Raw genomic sequence first — 14316 nt, 5'->3', positions numbered from 1 at the left:
CCAGCATTTGGCCTATAGTGTTCTAAACCCTTCCTATATATGTACCCATCCAGATGCCCTTTTACATGTTGTAATTGTACCAGCCTCCACCGCTTTCTCTGGCAGCTTATTCCATACATGCACCACCCTCTGTGTAAAAACATTGCCCCTTGGGTCCCTTTTAAATCTTTCCCCTCTCACCTTAAACCTATTTCTTCTAGTTTTGGGCTCTCCTACCTTGGGAAAAAGACCTCGGCTACTCACCTGTCCATATCCCTCATGATTTTATAAGTTTCAATAAGGACACCGATGCTCCAGGGAAAACAGCCCCAGCCTTTTCAGCCTCTCTCTATAGGTCAAACCCTCAAACCTCAGCAACATCCTTGTACATCTTTTCTGAACCCTTTCAACTATAACAATTTTGGTAAAGGGATCAAGGGTTACAGGGAGAAGGCTGCAGAATGGGTTTGAGAAACATACCAGCCATGATTGAATAATGGAGCAGACTCAATGGGCCAAATTACCTAGTTCTGCCCCTTTACCTTACTGTCTTAAGTCTAATTCAGACTGGACATCAAATGGTGGTCTAGTCAGGAACACACGTATCCAAAAGAATAAATAAGAGATGGTGATTTATTTTAGTGAGAAATAAATCACTATTACTAAGTCATTTGTCACTATATACTTAAAACCAATTCACATGATTTCCAATAAATAAGACAATGGTATGCTGGAGTAAAGTCCTACTTCCCAGTTGAGCAATACTTTTGATTTTGGAAGCAGCAATTCTGAAAAGTATACGAGATAGTCACAAACTGTCTTGCAATTCCAGTAGGAAATGCAGGAGAAACCTCTTTACCCAGAGTAGCGAGAATATAGAACTTTCTAGCACTGTAATTGAAAAAAATAGGAACACAGTAGGAGTGAGAAGAGATCATTGGTCTTTTCACCATTTACAAGGATGATCTTCTAAGTCAAATCTAGTATGCACTCAAACATTTATCAACCTTTATCTTAAATATATTTGACGACTGAGCATCCACAGTTCTCTGAGATAGAGAATTCTAAAAAAAAATCATAATCCTTTGAGTCAACAAATTTTTCCTCTTCTTAGTCTGGAGTGGCTGGCACATTGTCCTGAGACTGTGACCAAAAGTTCTAGATTCCCAATATTATCTTGTAAATCTCTCCTTTCAAAACAATTCCCTCATTCTAGGAGCCAAATCTACTGAGCCTTTACAACTCAGAAGTATTGCAAGTATGGTCTTTGTTCGTTGAGGAGACGAAATCTGCATGTATTCTACTTGTTTCTTTAATCAAACTCTGATCTCTGTCACATAAAGAATAAAGACAGGGACTGCTGTCCTCTACAAGGGGTGGCACAGTGGCTCAGGGGTTAGCATTGCTGCCTCACAGCACCGAGAGCCTGGGTTCGATTCCATCCTCGAGCGACTGTCTGTGTGGAGTTTGCACATTCTCCCCGTGTCTGCATGTGTTTCCTCCGGGTGCTCCTCCCACAGTCCAAAGATGTGCAGGCTAGGTGGATTGGCCATGCTAAATTGCCCATAGTGTTCAGGGCTGTGTAGAGTAGGTGGGTTATAGGGGGATGAGTCTGGGTGGGATACTTTGAGGGTTAGTGTGGACTTGTTGGGCCGAAGGGCCTGTTTCCACACTGTAGGGATTCTAAGGATCTAAGGAATAAATGCAATAGAGGGGAAGGTGGATAATTACAAAAGGGGAAAAAAAAAGATATATCAATTGGGTTGGGTTAAGTCCGTGAGGTAGTTCACGTGGAGCATACACAACGATTGAGACCAGATTGGTTCAATTTGTCTGTTTCCATCAGTGAACCATGCATTTCAGCTTTAGAATTTCCCGAACTCCATGTATAACTGCAAAACAGCTCAAATTATGTTATTTTCATGGCATATTTTCTAGCCAGTCTGCTGGTGAAAATGAGATTGTTGGTATTTCTGCAGTAGTTATTGCACACAGTTGCTTATATTTGGCTTCGATATTTCTCGCTGGACGACTGTTTCAGCAGCTCTGAGAAAAAATTACTATAAACCAAATCAATTAGCATTACGAACTCTGAAAAATAATTTTTCTCTCAAGAGGATCATTAGTCTGTGGAATTCTCTTCCCCAGAGACTACTGGAGGCAGAGCCATTGAATATTTTTAAGGATGAGTTACATAAATTCTTGACTGGCAAAGCAGTCAAAAGTGTTTAGGGTGTAAGCAGGAAAATGGAGGGTACATAATCATATCAAACATGATATGATCAAATGGTAAATTAGGTGAGAGGTCAAACGTGCTACTCCTGATTCCTGTGTGTAGAAGTAGTTTTGAAAAAATAACAATTTTTCAGAAATCAGGACACCCTAAATAATTCTACACATTTCCAATGAACAATTTGTGCAGCTTCAGAATGAAAATCACAGCTGAGTTTGGTCATGGCCTTCTTTGACATTCACATGAATATTTTATGATATTCTATTAGACAATCCTAGAATCTTAGAACCTGGTTACTTTTCCCTCAACCTGACCCAAACATATTGCGGCCGGTTGGAATATCTGTATCTTTGACATGAGGTCAGTTAAACCTTCCTGGTCTAGCATTAAATTACGAAGATAAACAAGGCAGCATAAAGAGTGACCCAGACAACTAGATGAATGACATAAATTCACAAATGTGTTTAGCTGGAGTTCAGAATTGATTATTTTTCTTAGCTTATTCGTGAAATCCCCATAATCACAGATGTTCAACCAACTTGATTTACTCAGTGTGTATTCAACAGATGGCTGAGAGTCACTGTACAGGCTAGATGCAGTGTAAAGCTCCAGATACAATACCTCCAACTCTGAACAGTGCATCTGTGTAACATTTTTCCATTTTTCATACCAAAGAAGCCACTGTTTCTTCTCAGGGAGATTGTCCATCAAGTGCTTATTCTAGTTCTTCTTTTGTACAAAACTGAGTTGAAGTTGCCCAAACTCATTTCACAGAGAATCCCTACAGGGAGCAGTTAAGGTGGACGCTGTGATTGAGCTGAGTATGGATGATGATGCTGGAGTTGGAGATGACCAATCTGTATGAAATCCTTTGTGCTTCTTCAGACAAACTTCTGGTCAAATTATCCTGACGTGTTTGCAGCATCCTTTGGCCTGGATCTTTGTTACGATTGTTGTTGCAAATACTGGTTGGCTACAACCGTTGCTTCAGTCACTTGGGCATGTTATCCCACACAAAGGGATAATTGATTTTGATGAAAGGACATTGAATTGAAAATGTTAACTTTATCTACACATATATGCTGCCTGATCTGTGTATTTCTAGAATTATGTGCTTTTATTTTAGATTTCCACTATTCTCATTATTTTGCTTTTGCATGCAGATCTCATCATGCTTAGAAGCAAAGACAACCATGACCATTTGGGATGTTTAATAGGATTCCTGTGGGTATGTAGGTGACTGTTAAAGGATGATCTGTGCCCGGAAGGTTCTGCTGTAAATATGGCAGAAAAACACAGATGACGGCGTTTTGGATGAGTTTCTGCCTTCTGACTGGAATTTATAGTCCCTGTTATTTCTCTCTGCTATGATATGCACTTGTTTTCAAAGGAGACTGCACCATTTTTCTTATTCAGCTGCTACATTACTTCAGATTTCTTTGTGGTGATCATAAGACCAAAGCTGTCACATGTACTGGTGAAAAAATATCCATGCTGCAATCATCGGCAAACAGAAAATTATTAAGTATGTCCTTGAAGATCTTGCTCTTTGTTTGGAGTCATCTCAGAATCAACAGCTTCCCATCGTGTACTGATTTTGATGACAGGATCACCAACATAGAAGGCAGCAGAGAGTGTGGTGGAGAAAAAACACACTGGAGAGGGTTTGCACTATCACATAGCTCTGTTTTAATTTTATCAATGGCTTGGAATTGGTCAAAAGAATTACAATCTGCTGTGACACATATGAGCCTGATGCAATGGAAATGTTAAACCATAATGAAGAATTTCTCAGGGCAGTTGATTTTCTCTATTACTACTAAAGACCCCAGTTAGATCAACAAACTTGGCATAGAGGTCCATTTTCTGTTCTTTACATCTCCCCTGGAATTGTCTAACTGCAACACCACACCAGTAGTTCCTAAAGTTTTTATGAGACTACACCGATTTTCTGGCACCAGATCCCGGTCAAGGTGTTTCATTAAGCACAACAGAAGTATTTTGGCAAGGATTTTAGCCAGTGGTGGAAATGAAAGTGATTCCTTTATGATTGTTGCTAGATTGGTGAGTTCCTTTCTGCTTATACAGGTCGACAATGCCTTCTGCAGGATGGTTCCTTGCTTCTACATAGACTGTAAGAATTCAATGAGTTTCCTGACCAGGCCTTGCCCTCCAGTGGGGACAGCATCAGATTCTGGAGCATTGTTGCTGGATGGGAATATGATTGCTTGAGTTCTGGGAGGGTTGTCGAAAGAGCAGCTGATGGCAACCTGTAACTTGCCTCTTCATTGATGAATGAAGAAAGATTTAGAACATGGTCACAATGCTATATAGAGTCAGAGTCATACAGCACAGAAACAGACCCTTCAGTCCAACTCATCTGTGCTGACAAAGTTTCCCAAACTAATCATATCCCATTTGTCTGCATTTGGCCCATATGCTACGATATCTTCCTACTCATGTACCTGTCCAAACCTCTTTTAAATGCTGTAACTGTACCTGCATCTATATAAATACAAGTCTTTCCTCCAGATGATGATGTGTGTTCAGGTGTCAAGAAACTTATTTCACTGGTAGGAATTATGTCAAGTGGTCTGGTTATATAGATCTATAGAGTCTCAGACTTGAACCCTTGTTCAAACTGTGGCGCAGTTAGTACATCTGCCTTCAAATCAGAAGGTTGTGGGTTCAAGTTCCAATTGAAACTTAAAATCTGGGCTAACACTCCAGAAAAGCGCTGAAGGAGTGCGTACTGTTGGAGGTGCTGCTGCCTGAATGAGGCGTTAAACTGTAAACATTGCCCATCCTTCTCCAGTGGAGCATTCGAGTTGCTCTGCTCTCTTAGTCAAGTAACATTTACCACAACCAATGTTCTGCTATCTTTCTAGGATTTGGGGTTTTTATATCGGTAGTGTTGATCCATAGGCATGGAGAATTTGTGCTGATTTCAGCAGTCTAGGGCTGGCAATCAGATTTCAGAGCATTAGAAAATTGTTTTCAGTCTTTTTGGTTGCATTACAATTGAAGCTCATCTGTTTTCTGATTCAGTCAAGCATCTTGCATTTGATAGTCCTGCGAATGTTTCAATAGCCACTGTACTTGGATAATAAAGGATCCCAACATGATGTTATGCTGAAGAACTGTAGTGCAGATTAGCAATGCCTCCACTACTGCTGCTTCAGGAGAGCTACAACTCTGGCATTTGCCTAACAATGTGGAAAATAGCACCTCGCAAACAAAAGGACAAATCCAATCTGATCAATGCCCATCCTAACAACTTACGTTCAATCATCAGAAAACTAGCGGAAGGAGTTGGGCTATCAAACAGGACTAATTCACTAATAATATGTTGGTCAATCCTCAATTTGGGTTCAGTCAGGATTACTAACCTCCAAATAAATTTAGAGCTTTATTTTCAGCAGCTTTATCAATGGCCCTTAAGATCAGAATTGGGACTGCTCACTGATTATTGCAGCGTTCAGCTCAATTTGCAATTCATCAGATGGCGAAGGAATCCATGCAGCATGCCTACATGCACCAAATCCTGAATAATATCCAGCACTGGTCCACGAAGTGACAGTTAACATACTAATCACACAATGCCAGACAAACCAGCTATGACAAGAGACAATCTAGCCATCTTCATTTGGCATTCAGTGGTTGCACTGTATGATGTCCACAAGTGAGTTGCTAGAATGCACCCTATAAAAAGCACACTGTAGTTAAACAGTGCACTGGTGATGGAGAAAATAGAGTTTATGGCTATTGATCAAATGGATAGCTTTGTCTTAGATAATGTTGACCTACTTGAGCAGCTGCAAAGGTGTCTACCGGATTGTGTAGATAGTGGAGAGGTTTTGGGAGATCAGAAAGTGAACCACACATTGCAGAATGTCTGCCTGTAACCAATCTAGGAGTCACGACATTTACTTGATTGATCCAGCAGAGTTTCTCATTGTCTTGATCCCGAGGATGTTGGGTCACCTCTTACCCACTTTTCATTGGGCACTGTTGGTGTGTCACTGGCTGCCTCCATGATCACTTCATTGACTTAACCCTTTCAGCATTTTTCTCTCTTGGGTCCAAACCCGACACTATCATTAAACCTACTGAGAAATGCAGCACTGTTGTTGTTTAGCACACAGATCTTTACTTTGAAACAGCTAAACAGCAGTTCTCCAACATCTTGTTCTACCTCTCCCTTGATCATAACCATAAGATTCATTTTATAGTTAATTACCTATTGTCAGCTTTGGTGTACCTGCTTACTTTCAACATTCATTGCTTCAAAGAGCTTTACAATCTGACATGCTATATTGGTAATCAAAAGACAAGCTCTCCACAGAACTTGACATTACAAATATTGAGATGGTGACGCATATGTTTACTGATTAACCAGTGCTGCAGCATTTCAAACTATATCACTGTCCTCTATGTGTCTGATTGAAACTGAACGTTTATTTGAGACCTTGAATTCTATGCATTTTGTTTTACCTCACGCACTTCACAAGTTGATTGTGTTGATGTATTTGTGTTCTAGTTGTTGTGCTTCCAATTTATTTGGAGGAGGATGGGGAAGGGCCTGGTGGAAAATATGTCACCAAAAACATACTTTCACAATCTCATTGTCAAGCAATTTTCCATGTTGAATACATGTTAGTTTTCAAACTCTAGAAGACAAAAATAAATTCTGTAATTTTACCTAATATTAACTGATGGCTTATTAAACTGATTGGTGCAAACTCATTTTACAAAGTAAAAGTTCTCAATAAGGTGACATACTTTTAGAAATCAATGTAGGGGTGGTGGATGGGGGAGGGATATGTCTCCTTCAGGGACTCACTTTGTAAAGTGCCCTTTTCTTCAGTTTGTTTGTAGCACAGTCACTCGACAGCTGACTGACAAGAATCAAAGAATTTCTTTAAATTGTGAATTTTTCATTTTAAATCTCGTATGAATAACATTACTGTTGAAGACAGAACACTTTTCATTTGTAGGCACCGAGATCAACACTCCCAGGTCAGGTATGCCAAAGTTAAGTACAGAATAAATCTCGCTTTGCCCTAACAACATGTTGCAACTCCTGCTTTAGAACAGCAAAGTACCAGACAGCTGCCACTGCCTGTGGAGCTGTGCCCCAGAGGACACTCGTGCCTTAGGTGGGAAGGGCAAAAAAATGGAAACAAGTGGTGAGGTAAACATCTATAGCGAATAAGAATTCAAAACATTTACAACTAAAAGTAAATACAGATGCTTTTCTCCACCTAAGCAATGCACAGTGCATTTTAGATTCTGAATTACAAGGACACAAAAGTAATTAATTGGTTGTAAAATGCATTGGGATGTTCAAAGCTCACAAAAAAAAATACAAATGCACATTTTTCCAACTGGTCAGGTGGGTTAGGACATTCTGATAAAGTAAGTGTTAAAAATGTGTAATACAATCTTGTGGTGGTAAATTGAATAGCATTTGCTGTTGCGATCACATAGCTAAAGCAAAACTTTTTATGTGACTGGTATTTGGATTATACATTTGTCAAGAGCTATTGCCAAAGTGAAAACTATGCAACTGGCAAGAGTGGATCAGGGGGCCATGAAGTATGGGAAGGCAAAAATGGTAAAAGCAAAGAGAAACAGATTTTCTTTTCCAATTTTAACCTTTAGCGATTCAGACATTGCCTGAAGTATGAATCATTACAGATATTTTACTTTGATACATATTGAGACAATACATTTTGTTTGTATTTATTTTTGGTGATAAATGTTTCTCAGCTTTTGTTTCTTTTCTCAAACTGAATCTTCTTTCTATTTGTGTTCTCCCTCTTTTCAGCTCACTTTTTCACCCTTTGTTTAGAAGGAATGTTTTCCCCCCCAACTCTCAAGATCTTCTGATTATTGCCAGCCCCACATTTATTTTTGTCACTTCCCAGTTTGTGCTTAGCCTAGAAACAACATGCCAATTCAAGTGTAGTAAGAAATACACAAGGCAAAAAATACAGTAAAAGACTATTCTGTGATTAATTTATAGAAATGAGAGAGGAGAAGATTGGCTATAAATTGGTGCAATTCTACCAGCCCACTCCCAAACATTACTGAACTGCATGATAGGCAGTTTGTCCGAGATCGTATTAGAATCCACAACACTATTTATATAGCACTAATGGGTCAATTGTACTGTAACACACATTAGTGACTATCATACCAATTTATGTATATTTATTTGGAAGGAGGCTGAGTCTTATAGATCCAACTTAAATCTAAACCGTGTTTACTTTAACTTTTACGCATATTATTAAAATCTTAATCCTTTCAGTAATGCCTGCTAGCATTCTTTCACAATCATTTAAAGTTCTTTTGGCACTCAACCGATAACACCATCTCAGGCATTCACCACCAAATATGGTGACCAATTGTTTTAACTATAATACCAAACAAATTATATGCATTAGAACAAAGTTATGAATTGTATATCTCATTCCTTTTGAGCAAACATGCTTGACCTCCTTTAAGACTTATCATGACAGGGCTAAGTACATTTAATAATTAAATTCGTAAGGAATGTGATGATGACTACTTTGTCAATCTGCGTCATGACTTTCCATGTTCTGACCAATCTAAAGTCAGTTGAAATGTGTAAAAGAGAGGCACAAGTTAAGCAAGGCTGTAGCAGCCTAAGGGGAAGTCAGTGAATGGCAGTTCCTCTTACAACAGTACTAGTGCTGCTGTAGGCTGTTCTTAAAATGGAAACGTTGTGACGTTAATAAGAAAGCATCAGCTAAACAGGAAATACAATACAATAGAGACAGATGATTAGGCAATCAGGACAGGATGAGTTCCAAAAGTGTTCCATTACATTCCAGATTATTATAAACAATGTGAATATATCAGACATTGATGACTTCATCTCAAATGTTAAGCTACTGCATACCATCTAGACCAATCCCAATAAAAAAATCCAAAATGTTTCAGATAGCTCTTCAGCTTACCTAATTGGGAAGGTTTGAGCATGTGTCTGGCTGTATAGGCATCTTTTGGTCAATCATCAGAAAATCAAAGGCAATTGGCATAACTCAACTGAAACTTTAATGCTGCATGATTGTGTCGCGTAAGCTCGTTTTCTGCAAGGGGCATTGCAGTTTAGCAGAGAGATTAACGACAGGACCAAAAGTTGGCCTCCAAACCTTGCCCTGCTGATGCCTCAAGCCCTTTGAAGTCTGACCACCATACCTGGCAAAGCAACAGTGGGAACTAGGCTGGTGTCAGCTCTAATCACATTGCTTGCCTCAGCATGGTTAACTACAGGGTGCACTAATTGGCCCAATTGCGGATTATACCTTTTGCTACAGATTCAAGACAATAATTTAGTCAAATGATGGTTTTTATCTCCTCCTAATTAAGATTCCAAAGTGGAAAGAAATAGGATTAGACAGGCAGACTTTTTTTTGTATTTTTTCCTAGTCTTTTAATGCTCTATTCATTTAAGTAAGTCTACTTCAATATTTTTACCCTCATTTTGATAAACTTCCAACAACTTTACTGCCATCTGGCAAATATATTACTAGCAGAATCCTTTAATACACTTTTATCGTTATCAAACCATCCACCTGCAACAGAAACTTGTAAAATAAACTGGCTGATACAACTGTCTTATAAAATTGTACAACACAAGCTTGTTACCAGAAGGCCCGGTTATTGAGTAGCGGGTCTGCAGTGTTTGTGATGGAATGTGCAAGAAGAGGTAATGAAGAGGTCTTCAGAGCCAAATTGTCATCTTTCCTGCAAGTTCTGTGCTGTTACTTGGAATCCGCTTTACATTTCACGAAAATATGAGCTTTCAGTATTCAAATTAAAGACTACCCAATAATTTCACAAAGAACTCCATATGTAAATAAATTATACTTGAAGATTCAGCTCCAAATTTTATTATTCAGCTCTAAATATTATTCAGGCACTGACTGCATTCAATTATGTTATCTGATCATTTTCATGCTTCTTTTGTGGCAGCTTGCTGTGTACAAACTGGCTGTTTATACACTTTTACAGTGACTACAACCTAGAAGTTGTTAATTGGTTCTAAAGCACTTCAGGATGTCTTAAGGTTGTGAATGGCACTACTGAAATGCATATCTTGTAAATCATTTGACACTTTTGGACTATGTTGTAGAGAACTGAGTAAAGAAGTCTTCTTAAAACATCGGCATTTCCTTCCTCATTTCAGATACTGACAGACTTGCTGCCCATTTTGAATGTTTTGTGCTTTGATTTTTTTTGACAAAACAATTTTCTTTTCAAAAACCTTGATGTGCATTTAGCCACTTTTAGGTTTACATTTTGTCGATTTGAACAAGACCACCAAGAGTCCCTTCTGATGTCATGTAACACAAATAACCAGATTGAGGAAAGGTAAAGGACAATTATAAATTTCAGGGTATTATCATTGTGAATACAGATTCTGTTGCTGAAGTTTACACTTTTTCATAAATCAATAATTTTCTTTCAGTGCTTTTACAAAGCTTTAAATTTATATGATTACTGAGTATATCACGAAACTGTATACTACGAAACTGCATTTTTGTCAGTTTAGTAAATGGCTCTGCCATTTGGTTTTGTTTTATATATAATGCAAATGAATGAATACAACATTCTTTCAAGAATTCTGTTGAATTTGACATCCTCAAATGTTTTCTTCCTCTTCCAGTGAGCATTGGAATGGAACGATACTTTCTGGTTATTCTTCGTCAATCTGTTCATAAATGTAATGATACCTCTCTGGGACAGGTGGGACTTGCACCTGCACCTTCTGGTCCAGAGACAGGGACATTAAGTATATTTTTTTATACTGAGAGTAAAATTTCCCCATCAATTCAGAGAAGGGGTTTTGGGGTTGCGGGGGGGAAAACGCGATGGTGTCCGGGGAGGGGCAACATGTTTGTAATGTGCAAAACTCCAGGTTATCACTGGAGGAAGACCATCAACAATTCAGCTGCACGCTTTATGTGAGCAGCAGGCAGTGAAATTTATTCTGCCAAATTTGGTTCTGGTGACACCAAAAGATACTGAGACAATCGCACAATTGCTGGTCATGAGAAAACAGCCTGCCTCGGAATAAATTTTGCTGGGCATCAAGCTGACAATCAGGATCCTGCATTTTCCACAACCACAAATCCGAATGAACTAACAGCAGCAGCTCTTGTACTTTAACAGAGTAACCACTTAAAAATATATAGTGAATGTAACAAACAATTGAAAAGCACACACGTGATTTGAACACTTACCTGCAAAGATAATCAAAAATATAGCAGAGAAATGCAAGTGACAATTTAAACAGTTAATTTATGCACAGTACCAAACAACGAATAGGAAAAAAAAGGAAAGGATCTTATATTTTTTCAAAGAGTGTGAAATAGATACTTGTTTGATTCAATTTTTGACAAAAAAATTCCGTTACAGTGGCTCCTTAACAAGGAGTCAGAGGGCTATTTCTAACAACACTGCTTGCTTTCATGACTTCTACATGTGGTGTTAAGTGGGTATTACAGGGAAGCAACCCAATCAAGACATCTACAATCTACAACACTGCTCCCCGGATGACCCAATCGAACAATTGGCTGCCTGATTAACTATTAACAGCTCTTAATGTGATTAAATAATGAAAGCCACTGATGACCATTAATTAGGAGGAGGGCATTGTAATTGTCACTGGACTGAGTCTGATTCATAGGTTTTCTTCTGAAGGATATGGCAGGATGGGAGTGGGGGGATGGTGGGTAGGTAGGGAAGCAAGACAGCAAAACTGAAGAATAAAGGAGGATGATGACAACAGTTGCCTTATCAAGTAGCCAGTTAAGAGGCCAGAGGGTCAATGAAGGGCCACAGTGGTCACTCCAGGGTGAAGTACCAAATACCAAAGCGATGCCAACCCAAATTGACCAGCAGCTAGTGAATAAGGCAAAATATGCTAATTTATTTGTGCTCAATTCTCTTGTAGAAGCTGAAATAGCCAAGACAAGTGGCCTGCTTAAATGCTTTCCACTTGACAGGAGATTAAATAATATGGTTTGTCAGGTCTGCCCACTTATTTTATCTCCAGTGAAGACACTACACAAGGACGGGAGAAGAAATAATTATCACATCACAAAAAGCCACTCCTCAAATATGCATTCACCTTTTCATGCTTAGATAATTAATACTTCAGCCTTAATTGGTTAACAGTTGTATTCATTTGCTATTTAGTATTAGTGGGGAAAAAAAGAGAATAGATTCAATTCAGTCCCAACACATCAGGATTATAAACACTACCAACATTTCAGGTCAATGGAAAAGTTTAAATCCGGTTGCATGTTGGAATTAACCTTTGTAACCATCTTTTTAAACTCCCAAGCCAGCTACGTTTGCTTGATAAATATGAAGAAAATGATTGTAGCAATGGCATTTATTATTGCTATGACATTAGCTACAGAAAATGTGTTCAGTATTTTATAACTGATTTTCAATTAGCTTCCAGATACATGTTAAATTATTTTCGGAACACGAATTAATGTGTTAGCTGATGCAAGCCAGCTATCACCAACATTAACCGTTCACTACAATTTGGAACAATGCAAGATTTCTGCTACATCTATCCAGAATAACATATAGTTGGGACTTTAAATGATTTAAATCACAATGGTTCAATAAGTTAAATTATATTTTATTAACAAGATATTTGATTAATTTAGAACCATGGCAGCACAGATAGAATAAACAACCAAAGCTGATCTAAGCAATTAATTTGGTAAAAACACATAATACATCTTTGCCTTAAGATATATTTGGAATAGTTACAAACTGACCACAAATATAAAATGTAACAACTAGCTTCTCTGTCCTCCCCAAACCCCAAATACTTTCAGAGGCAAAAATGAGATGATGATAGCTTACATGAAAATATCCTATTTCACATTCAAATCTGAGAAATAGTGACTTGCTAAACAACATCTTATTGCACTATTAAATGGAATGAGCTTAAACATCAAACTTCAATGTTTCTTACCTCAATAGTGAACAATTTTCGTTTCAGTTTGAAAGCAAGATCCTTTGTATCAGGCACTTCACAGAATAAACTATTAAGTCGAGGAATCTGACGAACATGGAGCAAACCTTAAGAAAAATTAAATTAGAAAATAAAACATGCAGATGCATAAATTAAACAAGCTGACAGAAGAACACTCCACATTTACATTCCTCACTGTCCCTTTTTAAACCACCAGATCGCCACCAGAAGCAATGAAGCAAACAGTGTGATTATGTTCAAGTAATCAAGCAGAATAAGATAAACAAAAATCCTTGTCCAAGTAAAACTAATTACATTTAGATACAGACATGGAGATATAAACAAAGAGGATTCTGATGCTTGTCAAAACGGAGGCCCATTTGTGATATTTTCCCTTGTATTTACAGTAAGCAAATGTGGCTATCACCTTGCTTGCTGCCCAAAAGTATTGCTGAATGATCTTTATTTTATTAAATGCACCAGTAAGCATCCATGAAAACATGGCTTATAGGTTGGAGAATTTGACTACAATTTTGATTTTAAAAGATGTATTTTGAAGTTTCAGTCATTTAACAAGTTGATACACGCTATTAACGTAAACAGCCCTTCAGATGAGCAGAAAACTCAGGCTGGGTGTGTGAAACAAATGAATAATTGCAAATGAAGCTCGTTTATGATGGTTAGGAACTGGTACATGCACGTGAGGTCTGCTTTTAGCTTCGAGCAGTGTGAGCTCAAAGCTAAGCTGATCTTTTGTGACAGGAACATTGGCTGAGTTGGTGCAGTCTCGTCATGGTTAAGGGAATTGGTGAGCTCACTGGCCGAGTGGCTGCCTGGCTTCCTCTGCATGAGTATTCCCAAAAGCCTGCCTACAAAGATGCACATCTGATTGAGCACTGTCTTGATAATTTGGCTTGACAACATGTGAGTAGTTGCCATGTTACTTTCACAGTCCTAATGCACAGTAAAAGATAAACAGCCTGACCAATAGATTGCTATATTGGGAGACAGTTGAAATGCAGACTCTGAAATGAAATCAATTACAACCTTATGGCAGACAAACTAATTAGAG

At 38.3% G+C, this 14316-nt stretch overlaps 1 protein-coding gene across 3 annotated transcripts in view; it reads right to left on the bottom strand.

Moving 5' to 3' along the window:
- Positions 1 to 14316, bottom strand: part of elp4 (elongator acetyltransferase complex subunit 4) — a 249454-nt gene that overhangs the window by 97195 nt on the left and 137943 nt on the right. For all 3 annotated transcript variants that reach the window (XM_048606963.1, XM_048606964.1, XM_048606965.1), the window contains exon 9: positions 13245 to 13351. In XM_048606963.1, the coding sequence (XP_048462920.1) occupies positions 13245 to 13351 (107 nt within the window). The remainder of the gene's footprint in view (positions 1 to 13244; positions 13352 to 14316) is intronic.

Source organism: Rhincodon typus, chromosome 17 (genome assembly GCF_021869965.1).
Source record: "Rhincodon typus isolate 14 chromosome 17, sRhiTyp1.1, whole genome shotgun sequence".
NCBI lineage: Eukaryota > Metazoa > Chordata > Chondrichthyes > Orectolobiformes > Rhincodontidae > Rhincodon > Rhincodon typus.
This window is presented reverse-complemented; position numbering and strand designations above follow the sequence as displayed.